This window comes from Aedes albopictus, chromosome 1 (assembly GCF_035046485.1).
Source record: "Aedes albopictus strain Foshan chromosome 1, AalbF5, whole genome shotgun sequence".
In the NCBI taxonomy this organism is placed as follows: Eukaryota; Metazoa; Arthropoda; class Insecta; order Diptera; family Culicidae; genus Aedes; species Aedes albopictus.
In genome coordinates this window covers 98692781-98715653 of record NC_085136.1, presented here as the reverse complement: position 1 = coordinate 98715653, position 22873 = coordinate 98692781, and the positions used below count along the sequence as shown (strand labels likewise).

General features: G+C 41.8%; 1 protein-coding gene across 2 annotated transcripts in view; it reads left to right on the top strand.

Annotated features, from left to right (window-relative positions):
• Window positions 1–21756, top strand: part of LOC109398413 (uncharacterized) — a 286366-nt gene extending 264610 nt beyond the window's left edge. For both annotated transcript variants that reach the window (XM_062845077.1, XM_062845078.1), the window contains 2 exons: window positions 4854–5103; window positions 18287–21756. In XM_062845077.1, the coding sequence (XP_062701061.1) occupies window positions 4854–5103; window positions 18287–19842 (1806 nt within the window). In that variant the 3' untranslated portion in view covers window positions 19843–21756. The remainder of the gene's footprint in view (window positions 1–4853; window positions 5104–18286) is intronic.
• Window positions 21757–22873: the final 1117 nt, after the last annotated feature.

Sequence of the window (22873 nt, the reverse complement as noted above, 5' to 3'; positions counted from 1 at the left end):
CCCAGTAGGTAAAACTAAAAGAATTCCAAGAAGCATCTCTAGAGGATGCCTTGGAAACACTCCTGAAGGAATCACAATAGGATTTGCTGAAAAAATGTCAGCTTTTATTGCTCGGTGTATTCTGGGGGAACCCAAGGACTTACACTTAAAAACTTGCTGAGACACGGTTCATCGATTAATTAACAATGCAAGAGTAAAACTTAAAAAAAACGCGTTCTAGTGGGATTTGAACCCAAGGCTTCGAGTTCACTAGAACGCCAGACTAATATTCCTTCCCTCTTCCAACGTGATCACAAGGACGTGGCCGGCGCCACGGTACAATTAAAGAGAGTCTCTGAAGCGTGCACAGTGTTGACCACCCCTAGTCAATTATTCAGTTGTTTTATTGTGCAGCTGTCATTGATTCGGGTCAATCACGGAGCAGTAGGGGTGGTGGGGGTAAAGTGGACAACCTAAGCATTTTGGTCGTTTCCCGCGAAAATGCGGCAAAATCCATCTGCTTTTCCGATTTACATGGAAGGTAATGATATACTCTAGAAATCTTGTAAGGGGTTGCATTTAAAAAATATTGTTTTCTTTGATTATTTTCTTCACCAAATCGTGCATCAAAATAGCGTGAAAAAAAATGGTGGGGGTAAAATGGACAATCGATGGGGTAAAATGAACAAGTGGTTAAAAGTTATAAAACAGCATATTGTTTCTATGTTTTAAAATACAAACTATAAAATTTCATACGATATCTTTATTTTGTTGTTTTCAAACTTTTAATACAAACTTTAAAACACACTTAAATAATTATTGTAAAAATAGTGTAAAAAACAAGCACTGTTTTGGATGAAAATTACATTTTGTTGATATATTGTTTTATAACTTTTTACTTCAACTATCTCACGATAGGTTCGACGGCTGATGATTCTGAAGTTTGCAAAAAAAATTATGAAATTTTGGTGAAATTTGAAGCGATTCTCCATTTTACCCCCACGGTCTGATTTTATAAAAAATATTTCCAAAACTTTTTTTTTACCAAACTTAAATTTTTTTTTCGGTCAAATATATTCTTCTACGTGGACTTTATTGGTTTAGGGTTTAAAACTTGTAATAATTTGAAAATAACTTACGAGAAAACCTTAGCAATTATAAGAAGATTTTACATCATTTCCGATTTTTCACGTGATTTTTAAAGTTTTTGTCATCTTGAAGAGGTTTATTTGATTTTAATGTTCAAGATCAGCAAAAGTATAATGATTCATGCTTAGGCATAAGCTCCAATCGTTGAAACATTTTGATAAACAATAAAAGCCATGAAACTGTACCTTGTCCATTTTACCCCACCTGTCCACTTTACCCCCACCACCCCTAACCATAGATTTGTGCAGTCAGTCTAAGCTAAACTAAGCTATATTGTTTCAACAGAGTTATCAGCTATCAATAAAAACCATTTTTGTATCATATTTTCATTTGAACCGAACAGTGCTGCCAGTTGTTTAAAATCATATACATACTTTCTAGTATACGCTTATATATAAAAAAAAACTGGACGGCCTTTTGTACTCACTTAAACCTCGTTCAACATATGAATTTTCTATCTTGTAATGAATTCTAAACGCTCAGATAGTTTATACCGTTTCTCGTTCTCAGTGTTAACAGCTACGAAACAATTTTCCGTTATATACTTTGCGATTAAGCCTAAATGATAAGATTTATGTGTGTTTTAGCAGTGTTGGCAGCTAGTAAGGGAACATTTAATCATAATGGACGGCCCCTGAGTGGATTTTGGTCTAGTTATTCCTAGTGAAGAACTAGAATAAGTTAAAGTTCACGAAAATCAAAAGATATACTTACCTTACATAGCGTCAAAGAGAAAACAAACGTGCTGATAGTTAATCATCGTCTGTCAACAGAGAATGAAAAGCATGAACGAATCCTTCCAAAGCAACTCGCATTTCAGTGCGGATATGAAACGAATACGTTTTTTTTAGCTTTCCGAGCTTGACCGTCTTTTGTAGAAAGCTTCGAGTGAGCACCTACTCGTAGATGTAGTCTCATTAGACCTATCCAAGTCTACGCCATGGCATGGAGGCTTTCTATCCTATGGGATATCAAAAGGCTGATGTTTAACTACGTAGCAGAGTTCCTAAAATGTTCAGGAATCCCTTAAAATGCCTCTTGCAACCTCCCTAAAATATCGTTGAAACTCCTCTAAGATTTTCCCAAAGAAAAACCCTGAAACTCCGACAAACACCCTGAAACTTTCTGAGATTCTGAATAACCCCCCTACTCTTACTCAGGAACCCCTTCTTAAACTAGCTGAAACCCACGGGTACGTTTCAGAAACCCCTTTGAAAGCCCCTGAAACTTCTCTGAAACCTCCAGGAACGCCCCATGAACCCCCCGGAGTTCCCCTGAAACTTCATGAGGGGCCGTTCATAAACCACGTAGACTTTTTGGGGGGAGGGGGGTCTGACCAAAGTCTACGCTCCATACAAATTTCAAAATTATTGTATGGACAAAAGTCTACGAGGGGGGAGGAGGGGTCTGATATGGCCAAATTTTGATCTACGTGGTTTATGAACAGCCCCCAAGTACTACCCCAGTGAAATATCCTTCAGATTTATGGTAACAAGTAAAATACTGTACCCTTAAAAGTTGGTGATTAGTCGAATGTCCGTGAAGGAATCCTAACTGTTTATTGCAGAAACATAACTTTAATCAATATGAATCATCATTCTATTTCTCTCAATAAAAAAAACTCATCCTCTGAACATTCCATGGCTCTATCTCATACCCCCAGTACAAACGGAACTTTCCCATGCACCAAATTTCCTGGAACCGTTTCCGGATTTCTCCCCTGCTGGTCCGGTACCCCACAAAAAAGGGATTACATGCCACCTGCTTCGTCCAAATTTGGCGACGGATCGAGATCGATCACTTTCACACATCGTCGTATCTCACCTGTCAGTACGGAGCAGCAAGCAGCTACCTTAGCCGTCGGCACTTACACGAAAGTGGAAGCTTATCGGAGGGCCGTACCGGCACACCGTAGCGCACCGGTTTGCTTGCAACTGGCAGCTTCCAGTTGGTAAAGTCCACTTTCGGTTTCGGTTGCGAAGATTGCTTCGTTTTGTGTGTTTTGTCCCTTCACAAACAAGAGCGGTGCAGTGCAGTGCGGTTCAGTAGTCTTTGAAGTGACACACGTAGGTATCCCGTTGCCCAAGTGCGAGTTACGACGATGATAACAGATTGATGGTCTCTCGTTGGCTGTTCGTCTGGTGGCGCGACCGGTACATCGCGTCGAGAGCAACGAAAACCGGATTTTCTTTCAGCCGCTACAGTAGCGATCGAAAATTGATTCACAACAAATTGCTTTGTGTTGGAAAGGGATATAGTTGGCAGAGGGTTCGCACATTTATGCGTGGATGCCAGGCGTAAGGTGAGATATCAGTGTGTTTATTACTCTGAAGATGATGCGCGGCACACTTCGCTTGATTGCATAACTCGCAGGCGTTATTTGATAGATTGACACTGTGCTGTGAAAGAAGAACAGGCTTTTTCAACCACTTTCTCTTCTAGTGATGGCTATGAACATTTAAATATACATGAGTTGCATATATAGACAGAAGGAGTGAAGTATATAGAAATATACAACGTAGGCAGAATGAACGGTCCAGGGATTTAACCCAGGACCTTCTGCATACGAATCAGAAGCGATAGCCACTAGACCACCAAGCCCGTATGGACATTAAGGAAAAACAAATTCAATGGACCGTACAAGTCATGATTGCATCTAGGAGTGCTTTGAGTATTTTTCTATTGCCGTGGATTAATGCACGCAAAAACAAATAAAAATGAATATGCTGTATCAAGCCCGTGCACAGAAATGGCGCCAGGGAAGGGGTTTTTCCTAATTTCGGCAAAAGGCGGAGGGGCGCCTAGTGTATGAAATATCTGTAATGGAAGGGGGCGTGAAGTTAACACCCCTTGTGCACGGGCTTGTGCTGTATACTTAAGTATACACACTATTAAAAAATACCCGCTTATGCTATACAGCGTGGGCGCGGTATCGCTAAAGGTGGTCAAAGACGTGACTGCTCGAGGGTTAATCATTATGTAAGTATGGTTTTATTTTTTTATCTGTTTTAACGAGATTTTTAGCCCTAGGCTAGTTCATCTCGGGACCCACGTGGTAGTCAAGTGTTCTAACCATCACACCAGGTCCGCTCCACCAAGTATGGTTTTATTTCTCGCTAAAGATTCCCCGTTGTTGCAATTAAACTACACAAAAAGGCCTTTATATTTGGGTTAACTCAAGGGTGAACTAAAAGACTAATAATTTTGAAATGCTACTGTATACAGCAAACCGCGAAAAAATGGCAAAAATTGGAAAGCGCGCATCCACAAACGCGGGAATGTGATGTACTTGACTCCGTAGTAGCGGCTGGTTCAAAACAAGAATGCGCAACTACCAGTCTATCACTGCCTGGTGACCATTTGTTACAGACAAGAAAAAAAAATAGAAATCCGATCACTCGCTCTGGACCGGATGCGCGCAAGATCCACAATCCACATGCTGTCCGCGTGGTGATGGTAATGGTGGTGCGATATCTCTCCTGCGTGCCCCGTAGTTCCTCAGAAATGAAAAGTTTCCATCCATAACAATTGCGATATCACAGAAACCCCCCGCGACTGGGAAAGTGACATAATTTCACTTTTCTCTGACAGCCCAACTAACAACTGTCCGCAACCTGCCCTTAAGCTCCACTCCCGAGAGAGAGAGAGCGAGCGTTGATTGACAAGTTTGAGCAGCTAATCACGTGTCGTTCGTTTTTTTTTTTTCCTTTCTCCCAACCACGCAGATAACGGTGGCCGACGATACGGTGGAGGTGGTCAAAGCGGTCAGCCCCGATGAGGTGGAAACGCGCGAGAACGATCCGGACCAGGTGGCGCTAGAATCGATCGACCAGGACCATCAGGGAGCGTCCTCGTCGGTGCACTCCTTTCCCCAGCACATCCCGCTGTCGATAGGGCTGGGGCCAGGACCGCAGTCGCATGGACCGGGGCCGGCCGGGCCGCACGGGCCGATCCTTGGCCATGGACCCAGTAGGGGTGAGTATGAGAGGTGGATGAGCTGCTTGTTATCAACTATCACTGTTGTTTTAAGTTAACTTTTAACCTTAGTAAGATTTAGGGGTCAATATGACCCCGACAGGCTCGCTGAACGTGCACTACGGCATCGTGGTGCGCGGTGCGTGGTGCGTGGTTCATCGTTTTCACTGATCCTTGACATGCAATGTATTACTACCCATCAATGTATGTTGAAGTTTTGATCGCAGAGCTATTCTAAGGCCCCCAAAGTACTTCGAAGTTTGGGTCACAAATCCAACATCCTATACCAAATTTTATACACAATGAATCATCACAGAACATAGTCTACGGTACCCAGAAAGCCCCAAAGCACTCCTAGAAAATTCATGGCAATGAGTTGGGTGATCTAGGTCATCCAAACTACTCTGGAATTCATTTTCTTAACCCTCAAGAGGATACCTTAAATGAAGGTCCGTTTTAGGACCCTGGGGTCTATTGGACCCCAACATATATTCTCGCGTATCTCATGATCCTTACTTTTTGAAAGGGTGATGTTTTCAGCAAAGATGTTAGGAAAGTCAAGGCCTATCTAGTGGTGAACAATTTAGTTCGGGAATTTTCCGCTAGGTGGTGCTAGTGAGCATTGAAAAATGTCCCTGATCTACAGTATATAACGTACCTAAACAAGCGGACAAGGACAAGACGTACCGAAACAATAGGGTAAATCGCACTGCTGTAGACGAGTTGACATATATGTCCAGCGGGTCAAAAGGGGTCATTCAAATATTACGTAACGCAAAGGAGTGGGAGGTGGTCTAGCGCTGTGTTACGTTTCATTCAAAATATTTCATACAAAAGTTGTTGCATGGAGAAGGGAGGAGCCCTTAACCCTCTAATACCCAAATTTTTTATTTTGATCTAAATATCATTTTTCGTCATCTAAAATCGATTTAAACATGTTTTGGAAGATGATTCTTTTTAATTCTCGATTTCGTGAATTTCAGTTTTTGATTTTTCTAATTTTTATTTTTGAACATCCCCACATTTTTATATTTTTCCTGGAAGCCTATTTGGGGTACGGATTTTTTGGGATGAAAACATTTTGAGATTTTATGATTATTGTTGAAATATTTTTATTTTAATTTTTTTTCATATAAAATTTTATTTTCCGTGTTATTTTAAGGAAAATAATTTTAGAGTGTATTCGATCCCCTTAAACTATTAAACAAGGATAGAATGGTTTGGGAAAAATTTAAAATATGTTAATTGTAGCGATTCAATACAAAATAAACAATGACTTCTAAATGGTGACCAAAACATCAATTTTTCAATGATTTATGAAAAATGTAAATACGCTTTAAAATACACCAAAAACCATTTTGAAATATACAAAACAGTCCTAAATATCAGCCAAAAATATAAAAATTTTGATTTCCCTCGAAACAAAAATTACAAAAATGCTCAAACTATACCCCGTCTAAAGGCGGGGTTGGGTATTAGAGGGTTAAGTTGTCAAATTTTGCGTTTCGTAATATTTGAATAAACCCAAGAGGAATCAGAGACAAACAGACGTAACACTATTAAAATTTAAATCTCATATATCTCAGGATCCTGATTACTTATATAGTTGATGTCTTCGGCAAAGTTGTTTGGTTGGTCAAGAACTTATAGATTATGGACCGTTTGATTCGATATTCCACCACGAGGCAGTGCTACACGCAGAAAAATAAATTGTAAACACAATTAAATTCTAGTTCAAATCAACCGATTTTTCAGTTTACTATAGCGACAAACTGATTTCTAGTTTAAACTGAACTGTTCTATTGTTGGATAATACAAATATTTTCATTTGCCGAATTTTTTGTCAGTTTGTTAAAACAAACAGATATATGGTATTTTCAACATGAAATAATGGATTGATTCAAACGACTGCACTTTTGCCACTAACAAACCTGGAATGTGATTGTGTTGGTGACGGCAGCAACTTCGGCAGCTCGGAAATCTATTTTTAGACCGTCGGTAAGCGGATGGGGAGGAGATCGACTAAAAAAAATACAAAAAAGGCGAAACCGATCAACTTTTTGTGGATGCTGTCGTGAGTACCTGCGTGTTATCCATCACGGCCAAAGCTGCACTTGAAAGTTGGCGTGATGGATTTGCTGCACCTTCTTCATTGTGGCGATGTTGGGGTAAGCATTTTATAGATGTGTGAGTGCTTTCGGGACCATGTTTATTGTTATTATTTTGTTGAAACAAATGAAATTTTTGACATTATACGAAATGATGGTAATCGGTTGTTTTTATCGATAAACTCTAAATGAAAACAATTAAACATAACTTTGGAACAAGTAAATTCTCAGTTTGAAAATCAACCATGCGTTTCATTGTTTTAAACAAGCGTCATTTTTCTGCGTGTAGATAGCATGCAAATTTTTTATCTCATAATATCTCAGGATCCTGATTTCTTAGAAAAATGGTGTCTTAGTTGTTGGGTAGGTCAAAAATGTTCAGTTGATGAGCCATTCGATACGAACTCTCCTATTGGGAGACGCTGGTGCGGGATGCTTATTATTTATAGAGATGGTGTCTACAGCTGTTATTTGGCAGGACATGGACCTACCGAATATAGACACTATAGAATCTACAGACTTGGGGAGAAATAGTTGAATTACGCAATTTTAGAGTGTTTTATAGTGAATTTAGTGTGTACTCGTAGAAAATGACGTCACACAACCCACAGTCGTTATCGTTCCGTAAATCTCGTTTGGCTAACCGAATTGATAGATCGCTTGGTTAGGGGCCATCCATAAATGGCGTAGCATTTTTTGACGATTTTTGACACCCCCCTTCTCCCCCTATTTTCCCATACCTAATACATGGCTCGTAGCATAATCAGAGACTCTCCCCATCACCCTAAAATGCCACTTCATCTATGGACGGCCCCTTACAGTTGTCTGCACCTTGGAAAGCATATGGAATCTATAGTGTCTATATTTCAGATTATGGGGTATATACAATTATACTTTGATCATAATCTACACAATTTTCCACAGCACAGAGATCAGACATCCAAACTCAGTTTCAAAACAGTGTAAGGAATTAAACGTTCATTTGAAATGGCAACACAAATGGCAACATCGTGGTGGCGCTGCTATCCCAATGTTCCCACGCTGTTGTCGGTGGTGAATATAAAACATATGTAGATATGCGTACTCACCACTAATTGTAGCAACTTGCCGCATAGATGACGCTAGTGTTGTCAACGCTAAAAAAATTGAATCCTTGCACAGCTTTCGAGACAATTTTCTATAGGCTTGGATGTCTGTTCTCTGTGATACAAAATATATTTTCATGAAAAATCGAATAAAATGGATTGTAAATTTCAACGTTTCCTTCCCGTAACCGGGAGGAACTCCTGGAGAGAAATTCCTGGAGGAATCCCGTGAGGAGTTCCTGGAGGAATCCTGGAAGAAATTCCTAGGGGAATCTCGAGAGCAACTCCTAGAGGAATCCCGGGAGAAATTTCTGGAGAATCCCGGGAGAAATTCCTGAAAGAATCTTGAGAGGAATTCCTGGAGGAATGCCAGGGAGAATTCTTGGAGGAATCCCGGGAGAAATTCGTTGAGAAATACCGGTAAGAACTCCTGGAGAAATCCCAGGAGGGATTCCTGAAAACCCGGGAGCAATTCGGAGACAAATTCCTGAAGAAATTCTGGGAGGATTTCGTGGAGGAATCTCGGAAAGCATTTGTGGAAGAATCCTTTTACGAATTCCTAGTTGAATCCCTGGTGGAATTCCTGATGTAGTTTTGGGAGTCATTTCCGGAGGACTTTTGAGTGGATTTCCCAGATGAAATCGTAGAGGAACCTCGAGAAGAATTACTGAAAGAATCCCTGTATTAATTTCTGGAAGAATCCTGGTAGGAGTTCCTTCAGAAATTTTGGGAGGAATTCCTGGAGGTATCCGGGTGAGTCAATTCTGAAGTAAATTATCCACCAAATTGGAAGTATTGGTATTGTGAACAGAATGTAATTATATTGTGTTATTCTCAAGATATTCACTTCAAAAGAAGCGTACTTATTTGAGGACGCTTGCCACTCGGTAATCTAGGATGCTGGGCATATACGAACTAATTAGCGCCATTTTGCAGAAAAACTTCAAAATAATTTTCATTACCAAATAATCCTTGATGTATTGAACACTTTTGCCGAAGACACAAACTTTCTATACATTCCGAATCTCAAGATATTCAAGTTAAATTTAACTTTCAATCCATAATTTGAATAAACAATAGCGCCACGTACTGGGCTAATTCCAATTCAATTTGTTCGTCACAAGATTGCCCTTGGTCTATTGAACAATTTTGTCGAAGACAGCATTATTCTAGGAAGTGACGATCACAAGATATAATCATTCGTGTCGTGGGGTCCAATGGACCCCAGGGGACCAAAATCGCCCGGTTCAACTTTGACATAAAAAATAATCTATAGTACGCCATGAAATATTTGTTATTTTTGCACAAATAACTCATCGTGGTGTAGTTTGAAGGTACTGTGAAAACGGGACCGATGTGTCAATCCAAACATTTTTGCGACTACTTCAAAGTGGCTCTGGGGTCCAATGGACCCCAGGTATCCATTAGAGGGTTAAGATCTACAACATCTACCATCATTTGTGTTCACACTGTTCAAGAAATTCAGTCACGTTGATGTCCACTAGACCTCGCAATGTTACGAGCAACTCGATTCTGTGATAGTTGGACATTCCTTGAAATACAAATGGCCTCCAAAATACTTTGAAGTTTGGGTTAAGATATCTACATACTGTATCATGCTTAAATTGTAAAAAAATATTCGTGGAATGTAGTCTATACTGCTGATAGAGTCTCAGTGCACAGCTATAATGCTTAAAGCATATTCATGGGATATTTCAGGCTTTCCAAACTATTTTGGAATAAGAACCCCCAAAGTCTACAGACTCTACTCTTGTTTCTGGTCACTCTATCGGCTGAATTCTTTCATAATATTACGAGTATCTCTATGTGTTGCTATTTGGGTGTCCACTGGCATATAAATCGACCCAATGTATTTTGAAGTTGGGGCCGCAATATCTGTAAATCTTAGGATATTTTTTATGATAGCGAATGTTCGCGGAATATAATCTACGCTACCCTTGGAGCCTCGGAGTGCAATTCTGATAACTAAGCAACATTCACTTGGTGATCTAGATCATCTAAACTATTCTGGAATTGAGACGTTCAATTTCCACAAGCACTACTCTTGATTATCTTTACTTTATCAGCGTAGTTTCTTTCTAAAAATCCTTCAGAAATTCCTCCAAGACTTTCACCAAGAATTATTCAAAGAATCTTACCAGATATTCCTCTAAAAAAATCTGCCAATAATTCCTGAAGAATTCCTCCGGGAATTTTTCCAGAAATTCCTCGAACACTTTTCCAGGAGTATTTCCAAGAACTCAACCAGAAATTTCTACAAGAATCCTTCCAGGAATTTCTCCAAGAATTCCTTCGAGAACACTAGGAGTTTCTTCAAGAATTTCTCCTGATATGACTCTTAAAATTCTGCCAAGAATTTCTCTAGGTATTCCTCCAAGAATTTCTCCAGGAACTCCTCATAGACTATTGCCAAGAAATTCTCCAAGCATCCTTCCAGGAATTCCTCTATGATTTTTTTCCAAGAAGCTCGCAAGGAATTTCTCTAGAAATTCCTCAAAGAATTTCTCCAGAAATCTACAGGAAATCGTCCAGAAATGCTTCCAAAAATAACTCCAGGGATTCATCCAAGATTACTCTCAGGCATTTCTCCAGAAATTCCTCCAGGAATTTATGAAGTTGTTTTTCAAGGAATTCCAACAGAAATTATTTTAGGAAATTCTCCAAGAACTTCTTCAGGAATTCCTCGAAGAATTTTTCCAGGAATTTCTCCAAGGGTTTTTAAAGATTTTTTTAAAGAATTCCTCCATAAATTCCTTCATGAATAATCCCAGGGTCCTTCTGGAAATCTTTAGTGATTCCTCAAGAAATACTCCTGGGATTACTCTAAGAATTCGTCTGAGAATTCCTTCTAGGCTTTCCTCAGAAATTTCTCCGAAAATTGTTAAGGAATTGCGCTAAAAATTCCTACCAAAATTCCTCCAGGAACTCCTTCAGGAATTATTCCAGAAATTTCTCCAGGAACTCTTTCAAGAATTCCTAATAAATATCCTTTGGATTCCACCAGGATATCCTCCTAGAATTCCTCAAGAAATTTCTCCAAGAATTCATCGAGAAATTCTTCCAAGACATCTGCCAAGATTTTTTCCAACAATCCCTCCAAGAAGCTCTTCAAAAAATCCTACAGGACTTCACCATGAGTCCCTCTAAGACTTCTGCCAAGCAGGGATGGGAACACTCACGTACAAAGAGTTACACTCACTTGCATTTTTCTCAGCTAAGAAGCGTGCAATCAAGAAACGATGTATGGACGACTTTTTTCTAGTGGTTTTGTCTAAAAGTTTGCCGAAAAGAGTAGAGGTCACACACGCACAGTGTTGGTAAAATCACACTCATGAACCGCTCCTGCGTGAGCAAACTCGCGCGCGATTCTGAATCATTTTCTCACGCGCGAGATTTTCAAAAATCTCGCTCTCACGAGTCAAGCGCCGAAATCTCGTTCGCTTGTAAAACGAATCTAAATCAATTTGAACGACATCCAATGTTGTTGAACGATAGGTTTGCTTTTGTTCTATCATATAATACTAAAAACATCGATGTAAGTATTAAGAATACCAAGAAATAAAACAATGAGTGAAATCGCGAGTCAACTCATGCATGATTTTTTCGGCGGTGAGTTTGGCGAGTCAAGAATCGCGCGTGAAACAACTCGAGCATGAGATTTGAGAATTTGAGTTTTTACCAACACTTCACACGCATACCAAAGTCGTGACAGAGCGGTGAAAGAGACTCTCCACGAGGTGAGTGTAATTTACATTCACCTCATGGAGAGTTGCCTTCGCAGCTCCCTCACGATATTGACATGCGTGTGCGACCCCTACTCTATTCGGCAAACTTTTAAAAAAAAAACACACAAGGTAAAAGTCGTCCATACACCGTTTTTTTTATTGTACGCTTCTGAGCTGAGAAAACAGCAAGTGAGTGTAACTCTTTGCAAGTGAGTGTTCCCATCCTTGCTGCCAAGAATCCCTTCAGGAATTTCACCAGAAATATCTCCAAGGGTTTTTCCAAGAAATTCCTTCAAAAATTCATGAAAAAAATTCCAGAAATACCTTCATGAATACCTCCAAGATTCTTTAGGAAACCTCCAGAAATTCCTCAAGAAAATACTCCCGGGACAACCCCGGGAATTTCCCCTAGAATTACTTCAGGTAATTCTCCAGGAACTGCTCCGAGACTTTTTCCCAAAATTTCTCCGGGAATTACTCCAAGAATTCTGTTAAGAATTCCTCCAAGAATCTCATCAGGAATTTCTCCAAGAATTTTTCCAAATATTTCTCCAGAAACTCCTCCAGCATTTTTTTAAAGAATTTCTTCATTTATTCTTCCAAAACTTCTGCTAAGAATTCCTCCAAAAATCTGTCCAGAAATTGCTCAAGAATATACTCCATGAATTCTCACAGCAAGTATTCTAGTAACTCCTTCAGGAGTTCCTCCAAAAATTTCTTCTGGGTTTACTCTACGAATTCCTCCTGGAATTACTACAGGAATTCTCCTAGGAGTTTTTCCGGAAAATACTCCAAAAAATCCTATAAGAGATACTTCAGGAATTCCTCCATGATATACTCCAAAAAAATCTCCAGGAATTCCCCCAGGATTTTCTCCAAGAGTTATTCCAAGAAGTAATCCAGGAATTCCTACAAGGAATATTCCAAGAATTACTCCAGAAAATAAAAATTAAAAAAAAAACTTCGAAAATTCCTCCAGGAAAACTTCAAGGAAATCCTTCGGAAATGCCTCTAGGAATTCTCCCAGGATATTCTTTGGAAATTCCTGCACAAATTGCTGCATGAATTCTTCCAGAAAGTCCTCCAGGAATTCCTTTAGGATTTTCTACAGAAATTTCTTCAAAAATTCTTGAAGGAATTCCTGGAAGATCTTGTAGGAATTGTTGGAGGGATTCCTGAAAGAATTTTGCAAGGAATTTCCTGAGAAATGCATAGGGAGATTCATGGTGAAATTCTTGAAAGAAGTCTTGAAGGTATTCTGAAGTAGTTTATGGAAGGGAATTCTTTAAGAAATTCTGGATTGTTGGAGAAATTGTTGGAAAAAATCTTGGAGGAATTTTAAGAGAACTTCCTGATGGGAGTCTCGGAGCAGTTCCTGGAGGAGTTCTCGGAGGGATCCCTGGAGTTGTCCCAAAAGTATTTTCATGAGGAATTTCTGGAGGTTTACCGAAGAATCTTGGAGGTATTCATGAAGGAATTTCTGGAATGTTTGTTGGATGAATTCTTTGAGGAATTTCTTGAAAAATCCTTGGAGGTATTTGTAGAGACATTTCTGAGGGGATTTCAGGTAGAAGTCATTGAGTGGCCTTCGGTGAAATTCTTGGGGAAGGTCCTGTAAGATTTTTTGGAGGAATTCCAGAAGGGATTCTTGGACGAATTCTAGGCAGATGTCTTGGAGGAATTCCTGGATGAATTCTTGGAGAAATTTCTTGATGAATTCTTGGAGAACTTCCTGGTGGAATTCCAAGAAGAATTTATTAAGGAATTCCTGAAAGAGTTCCTAGTCCTCCTAGTCCTGGAAAAGTTCCTGGAGGAATTCCTGAAAGAGTTCCTGGAGGGCTTCCTGAAAGGGTTGCTGAAGGAATTTCGGAAGGAATTTTTGGCGCAATTCCTTAACAATTTGCGGAATAATTTCTGAGGAAATCCCTGAAGGAATTCTCGGATGAATTCTTAGAGTACTTCCAGGAGTATTTTCTTGAGGAATTACTAAAGGTTTCCTGAAGGATCCTGGAGGTATTCATGTGCCTTCTAATTAGGGGCTGTTCATAAACCACGTAGACCGAAATTTGACCATCTCAGACCCTCCTCCCCCTCGTAGACTTTTGATCACACAAAAAATTTAAAATTTGTATGGAGCGTAGACTTTGGTCAGAACTCCCCCCCCAAAGTATACGTGGTTTATGAACGGCCCCTTACAAGTTTTTCCAGTATGTTTCAGACATACTAAAAAATCTTGTAAATGCCAGTAAAGGGCAATATGTATCATTGTGTCCTAGTTCCTCATGAAACACTGCTGACTAATTTTCTCACTCATGCATACTGTTACTGAGCACCTTATGGGTACATAGGGCCAACGCAAAAGATTTCCATCGTGGGTGACTATTTGCTTAAGCCTTGATCTGGTCCCATTTTAAATTCCTATCGACTTGCTTAATTTTTTTGTAGAGGAACGGTGCTATTTGGCCAGAAAAAAAGAAGAAGATGATAAACCTGAGCGTGTTAGTGGAATACCTGCAAGTAAAAGATAAGCGGGTTAAGTACAGTTCCACTAAGAATTTGCATCATTTGACAGATACGTATTTCGACCTCTAATGTAAGGTCGCCTCCAGTTTCTCGTGCGTATCACAGTCTCTTACGAGATACTGAAGACGACCTTACAGTTGAGGTCGCAATGCGTAGCCGCCAAAGGATTTATATTCATTTTCTTTTACTTAAAGACACCGATCTGGAGGCTCGCTGGAACGCTCGTGAGACCTCTTGGAGTTCCCTGGAACCCTGTGGGGCACCCTATGGGGCAACCTGAAACCTCTGGATTACTCCTTGAACCCTCTGAGACTCCTGAGACTCCTGAAACTTCTGAAACGCCCCTTAGCCTCATGCCCACAGGAGACTGACTTGCTGGGATCCCCCAAAACGCTCATAAACGCCTAGAACTTCTGCATCCCATTATACCCCTGAAACTTTCTGAGACCCCCTGGAAAGTTCCTTGAAACTTTCTTGATACCAGCTGGGAGCTCGTGGAACGTCCCTATAACCCCCTATTTCATTTTTTACTACACAGGGTTGTAAGGCAAATCGCTGTGTCAGCTAGATCCAATATAGAATAATTCGCCATTTGTTGAACGGTTAGTACTGCACTCTTAGAAAAAATCATGTAAATTTAAGTTCACTTGGATGCACATAAAAGGAGCGGCCCGTTTGACACAAATTTACGTCTTATATAACAAATAAAGTCGAGCTAGCAATCGCTAGAGCCGAAACGAGAGATAAAACAATGCAAGTAAAATAATGAACCGGATTCGAACTCTGGTCCGCTGATTGAGAGGCACGTACTATACCTCTCGGCTGTATCACCGAGTTGTGAGAGTAGCGATAAATGTAAAACTGTTTCTACCTATCCCGTCAGATAGGTTTGTTGACATCTTGTGCAACTAACTCGAACTTACATGATGGATGTAAAATTGAGTCAAATTTGCCATTCAGTCATGGAATGTTTACGTACGTTGATGGTTTACGTCACGTGTAAATTCCTAATTTTTTAAGAGTGTGGCATTTTTGTTTTCGTTTGTTTTTCCGTGCATAATTCCACTTTAGTTGAAAAATATCTAGTGAACGTCTAGATCCACTCATTCCTTATACTTTACAATGAATTTGTATACCCTTAAACTTCATTTTCTAAGATAAAATAGAACATTTGTATGGGAAGTCTATTACCCAAATGTTGAACGATGCCAAGCTAGCTCATCCTAATTTTGGACGATTCTCGGTAATTGTTGAACGGTTCAAGCTTTGTTCGTAATTGATGACGTATAACCCGACACAAACCTATCATTGATTTGTTTTTATTTTGGCTACCAAACCCAACATTGACACTACAGTTATCCGATGTGGGTCTAACAATGGTCCAACATTTAATAAAATTTGACCCGACTTTGACTCGGCATCCGATAATTTTTCACTCTGGCGGATTTTTTTTCCGGGCTTTCCGTGTTTTGTGGCCAGTTAGTCTAGTGGACTGAAATCGTTTTAAACATGACGGGATGCAAAAAAATGACTGAAAAGATTTGACTACAAGCGAAAACTATTGGAAAAAATAACGCCTATGAAAGCCCATGAAACACTCTTGGATACCCATGGGATCCACTTAACCCCCTAGAACACACCTGCATCCTCTGAACCTCTGAAATACTCCTGGGACCACCTTAACGCCCTGAATCTCTCTGGAACACCTCTGGAACGCCCTTTAAACCCATTGAAACCCCCTGGAACCTTCCTGAAGCCCTCTGGAACGCCCTTGAAACCCTATTGATCACTATGTGTGCTCCTTACTTACTTTCCAGTTCATGTTGTGCACCAGCGGCGATGGGTTGCAGAACGTCACATCTATTATGGATTCTCAGCAGTCCATACGGAATGGGCCAGGGTGCTTGAAATGCCCCTGGAACGCCCATGAGACCTTCAGGAATACCCATAAGTTCCCCGGTACCCCATAGAAATGCCCTTGAGATGCCCAGAAGTCTTTTGAAGTCCCCTTAGGGACTCTGAAACGCCCCTAAGACGTTCTGGAAATCTATGAAATCCCCTGGCATCTCCTTAAACGCTTTTCTCCTTCCATGTTATTTGGTCCCCAATCCTGACCGATACCTCCACTCATTGGTGATTATCTATGCTTGCAAAGATTAAATACAGTTCTTCATGGGGTATCCGGAGCTGATCAAGTACGGTGGCGAGTTTTAACCGTACCGAGAGACCTGCCAATATTAATAACGATAAGGAGGCGGACGTACTGTTAGCCCGTCTCAGGTGCTCCACAAAGGGTCCTAGGGGGGTTTTAGAGGCATTTCGGGAACTTTCGGATAATTTTAGGGGATTCCGGAGGCGTTACAGGAGTGTTTCGAAGAGTCCCAGTCTCTAGTGCGTTACATGGGGTCCGAGCGGTCCGAGTGGGTTTCAAGAGGTTTTCGGTGACATTTCAGGCGTTGCAGGGGTGTTTTCGGGTGTTTTGGATGGTCTAATATGCATTACAGCACGTCCGAGGGAGTTTCAGGGGTTTTCAGGAGTATTTCAGGAAGTTTCAGAGGATTTTCAGGGGGTTCCGGAAGCACTACAGGGGCAGTTCCGGGGGTTTCAGAGAGTCTCAGGTGCGTTACATTGGGGCATTTCAGGAAGCTTCAAAGGATATTCAGTGTATTTCAGCGGCGTTACAGGGTCGTTTTCGGGAGTTTAGGGAGTTTACTCGAAACCTGAAATAGTACACCTCCTCTCTCGTTTGTCACCCCTGAGCACGTCTTAAACTCCGCTCAACTTCACTCGCTACTTGAGGCCCCGTGCAGACCCATACAATCCTCTGGAAATGCTTTTAAGACTCCTTGAGGCCTCTGTAATATCCTTGCAACCTCCTGGATTTCCGCTGAGCCCCCTGGGTCACCATGGGACGGCCCGGAAATCGTCTGAGACCCTCATTGAACTACTAGACTTAAAGGAATCCTCTGAGCTCCTCCTCCTCCTCCTCCTCTGAAACCCTACGGACCCCATGGAGCCTTCCTGGAACTCCCTGATGTGCCTCAGAGTCCTGAAACCCTCTGAAATGCCCAGAGCCCTCTGAAGCGCTCTAAGATCCTGTGAAATGCTCCTGAGAATCCCTGAAACCTCCTCAGACCCTCTGAGTCTTTCTGAGATCACCTAAAATTCTTTAAAACTTTTCGAAATCCCCACGAAACCCATGTAGAATTCTCTCTGAAACACCATTGCTCCTCTTTAAGATCCCTGCCCTTAGTACTTCCCTGCCTTTAAGTAAGTACTTAGATCTTCCTGAGAACTGCTGCACATTCTTATCAAATATTATGAACTAACTTAAAAATATTTGCTCTTATACTATACTTTTCAAATTCTAATTCTGGGAGTGTTCAATGATGAGTTCCCGAAAAGCATTAGAATAGATTTCCTAGAAGTTTCGCAGTTTTGTCAAAGAATGCTGGGGATGAAATTAGGTAACGGGCTTAGTGATCTAGTGGTTACCGCTTCTGATTTGTATGCAGATGGCCTCGGGCTCAATCCCTGATCCGTCTCTTTCCTCCTACTTTGCTTTTCTCCCCATTCCAACGAGGATGCTGATCTCGATCTGATATCGTAGTTCAAAGAGTGCCAAACAACTGAAGCTTCCACTAAAATTAATCAAAAGTTTTGCACTCAAGAATATCAATACTTCCCCTGTATTTCATACTTTCCTCTCTCACACCCACAGGTATCCCCCACGGTCACGGTCAACTGTATGGCCCTCCACCGCCGCCACCGCCTCCCCATCAGCAGCAACTGCCATCGGCCCACGCCTATCACGGCCCTCCACCACCGTTGCCGCCGCCGAAGCTTCAACCGAACATCGATCTGGCTCCGGAGAAACTCTACGGCGCTCCCCTCGCCGGGAACGACCTGTGGTCTTCGCCGCTCCAGGACATGCCCAAGATCGTTTCGCTGGACGTGAAATGTGAAAAGCAAGGCATGAAGGTGTTCGTCCAATTCGATAAGCCCTTCTTCGGTATCATATTCTCGAAGGGTCACTACAGCAACATCAACTGCGTCCATTTGCCGGCCGGGTTAGGCAAGAGTTCTGCTACTTTTGACATTGGGATTAATGAGTGTGGAACAGCCGGAAATACTGATAATGCTTTGTACAATGGGTATTCGGGAACGGAATCGGGAGCGGGATCTTACTTCGAGAACATAATTGTGCTGCAGTACGATCCCCAGGTGCAGGAGGTTTGGGATCAGGCCAGGAAGCTGCGATGCACGTGGCACGATCAGTACGAGAAGAGCGTAACGTTCCGGCCGTTCCCCGTGGATATGTTGGACGTGATTCGAGCGGACTTTGCTGGAGACAATGTGGGATGCTGGATGCAGATTCAGGTCGGAAAGGGACCATGGGCTTCGGAGGTGTCCGGATTGGTGAAGATCGGCCAAACGATGACTATGGTGCTGGCCATCAAGGACGACGACAGTAAGTTTGATATGTTGGTGCGAAACTGCATGGCTCACGATGGTAAACGAGCTCCGATTCAGTTGGTGGATCAGCGTGGATGTGTGACGAGGCCGAAGCTGATGTCTCGGTTTACGAAGATCAAGAACTTCGGGGCAAGCGCGTCGGTGTTGTCGTATGCTCACTTCCAGGCATTCAAGTTCCCTGATTCGATGGAGGTTCACTTCCAGTGTACGATCCAGATCTGTCGTTACCAGTGTCCTGAGCAGTGCACCGATCCAGGAGTCTTGGACGTTCACCACTTGTCTGGAGGACCTGAACATCAACAGTACGGACCACCACCACCGCCTCCACAATCCCTTGATGCACATGTATTTGCCAACCGCAAGCGAGATGATCGCCGTATCCGTCGTACTCGTGCCGCTGGAGAACCGGAAGAGAAGGAAGATGTCGGCATGAAACGTATCATCCGAGTTGTGTCACCGGGAGATCTGACCTTCCCAATTGGCAGCCAAAACAGCACCAACGACTCCACCATGATTTTCCCAGCTCGGGAAGAGGGATTGATCTGTATGACGACTCCTGGTTTCACGGTAACGATTGTTGTCCTGTTGTCGATATTGCTGGCTTCGTGCGTAACGTCTGCCTTCCTGTGTATTAGGCTGAAGCCGTTCTCGTTTGCCTCGCGAAAGGAACGAGCGGTTGCCTTCACCAATCCACACCTAAGCCCATCGATGGCCTCGATCGTGTCCAGCGGTCCCAGCTCAATGGTCAGCGGTACGCTCAAATCCACCAAATCAGTCAAGTCGAGGAATTTCCACTCGTAGATAGTTGCTACGCTGATCGAAGCGTAGATACAGGCACACGAACACACATACACAGTAAACACAATAGTTGACACTAATGAAGCTAACACACGTATACAAACACATAACTCTTAATATCTGTAAGTACAAGTTTCTCAGTGTTGAACGCACGCAACTCATCCATCTTTAATTAGTCACAAAGCAAAAATAGAACACAGTAGGCCAGAAATAGAACAAACAAAACTGAACGATTGTAGGTGCTTTGAGATTGTTTCTTCTACCGCACTGTAGAGCTGAGCTGGTAGCTGTTTTGTAAACAAACCCAAGCTAGAGAAAACAAAACTAAATCATAACCTAATACTCTATTTATTCTAGATAGACATAGTTTAGTCAATGCTGCGCCCCGCGAAAGGATCAAAATCGGTACTGTCCACATTGACGTAAAATCGTTTTCGTTGAGTTTTTGTTTTAGTGCGACACGCCTCGTTGTTTCGTTAAATGTTGAAATTGTTATCGTTTGGTAAATCGAAATCCGCAAAACACACGCTATTAGGAAGAACAAAGTTCATCAAAGCAGCAGGCGGGGAACAATGAATCAACACAATCCAGTAGTAGGCTAGGAGTTAAGTTTGCTAAGCGAATGTCTGACAGGCGGAAGGCTTTCTTTTGGGCATCGTAAAAAAGGAAAGGGATGATCACGCGTGTTTGCAAACATTCTACCGCGGTTGGCAGGCGACCAAAAGAAAGAGCCGACTGCCAGAAATGGGTCGCCATATTTATTTTTAATTATATTTTAAAGAAAATGCTGTCAAGCAGCAGAGCGCGCTCGGCACTTGATTTGCTTCTTTTATTTATGTTTGCTAAAGTATTTTTTAAATGTAGGGTGTCTTCTTCAACGTATTTCTTTCATTCACTCATTCAACCAATTCCAATGGTTCCACTTTGCGAACCCCTCGTTCTCCCCATGGAAACCGAAACCGACGGGTTGCTTCGATCGGGAGAAACTGAACTGAACTTTCCAGCTCGTAAAATCTTCCACTAACTCAGGTTGCTGCTTGCACATGAAAGCACGCAGCAAAATATTTAATTATTGGGACTAAAACAAACAAAAATTTCAAGAAAATCAAACAGCCGTACCTCCGTACATACCGTCACATCGTGGAACCATTGAAAGCGAGAAATGCAACCTGTAAACACGTACATGCGAGTATACTCTAATCGACCTTCCTCATCCCTTATTTATTTGTTCCACTTAAACGTACGCATACACGTCTTATTTATTGAATTAACTCTAAACCGAACTAAAGCTTATAATACTCTGTTGTTCACTATTCTCTGTTAAGCTAACAGCCATGGAACGAGGTCACATTTTAAAAATGTGATCTCTCCATTTGGGAGTAGATACTATCGCCTCAACGAACTAACCTCGATTCCCACATCCACAACGAAAATGCCTTCCTCTATGTTTGATCCTACCCTGCTCCCGAACCCACTTGAATTTTAAGCTAACATGATATTTATTAGATAGCAATTAAGGTCTCCATTAATCCGACTCTATCATACGAACAAGATGCGAATTCTTAAAGAACTATGAACTATTCATTTAGTGACACTGTTTTCTGCTATTCCTTCTAACACTATTAATAAAGAAAATATATAAGCGATTATATATTTGTGCGAGTAAAATGTATCATATTTATACTCTACAGTACACGTGCTAGCCTTACTAGGAGCTAAGTAATTTATTCTCTAGATGATAGGAAACCCCCACTCCTTCCACACCGATCCGGTCCCGCTTCCTTCGCTCCTTGATTAGTTCAAACCCGATTGTCCCTAACACCGATGTACCCAACTACTTAAACTGTCTAGTAAATATGTATTGAAGAATATCCGTGAAACGATTGTGCTGAATTTATACGAGCAATAAAGATTATTACTAAATATGAGCTGCAATCATTATGGAAGTAGAATATCACAGCTATGATACCTCATGCTTCACTCACTCATGTATACTGGGCACCTCTGGGGGTAACGTTAAAGATCTCCACCTTGAGCGCTCCCTGGGCCCTGGTAAGATTCCTATCGACTTCCTTGATACGCTTGTTGAGGTTTCATCGTCACGAGGTCTGCCTCTGCTGTGATGGCCTGCCATATTTCAATCCAACAACGCTTGCTCGCAGATTTCATCTCCGCCTTTTGGCAGTGTGTAGCCGACCCACCTCCATTTACGTTCTGGAATTTCTGTTGATATCGGTTTCTGGTGGCATCGTCGATGGAGCCCAGTATTCGAGATCTAGTTGTGAGACCACCAAGCCTAAATTATAAACCGTAGACATTGGTAGATGAAAACCAGTAGCTTCTGTGTAGTCTCTGCTGACACGCACCACGTTTGGCTGGGGTACAACAGCACAGATTTCACGTTGGAATTGAAAATTCGAATTTCGGTGCGTTGACTGATCGGATTCGGCGGCCCTAGTGGAATACCGTTGACGGGACTCGTTCGCTGCTCTGGTTCTTGCCCGCTCAATCGCGGCCTCTTCAATCTTCCGCCAGGTTTCATCAGTGATCTACTCTTTTCGCTAAGTGCGCAGTTCACCCAGGTTATTCTCGCTGATTTCACTATAGGCATTCTTAATGGCCGTAAACTGCTCTTCTACATTGCCACCTTCCGAAACAACTGCTGATCGGGTTACAAGTTCGTCAACAAACTATCTCTTCACAGCTGCACCTTCTTATTGGCGTATGTTGAATCGTCGTCCGAGTAGCGTAGCTGGAACTTACTGATTAAAGGATGATGACCAGAGACATTGTCACCGCTACGTTTGTTGTACCAGGTCCACCCACCTTGTACTCTGCCCTCCAGGTCTTCTTGTTCCATCCGGATCTCTTGTGAACATTAGCTTTACAGGGCTGTTGTCCAGAATTCTCGCCAATCTTGCCCTGTCGTTAGTGGTTCCGCCTGCCAGCATATACATCGCATTCGACGCGCTCACCGTCAATCCGACCTTTACTGATTCACGTTCAAGGCGGATGTACAGTTCTGTAACCGTTT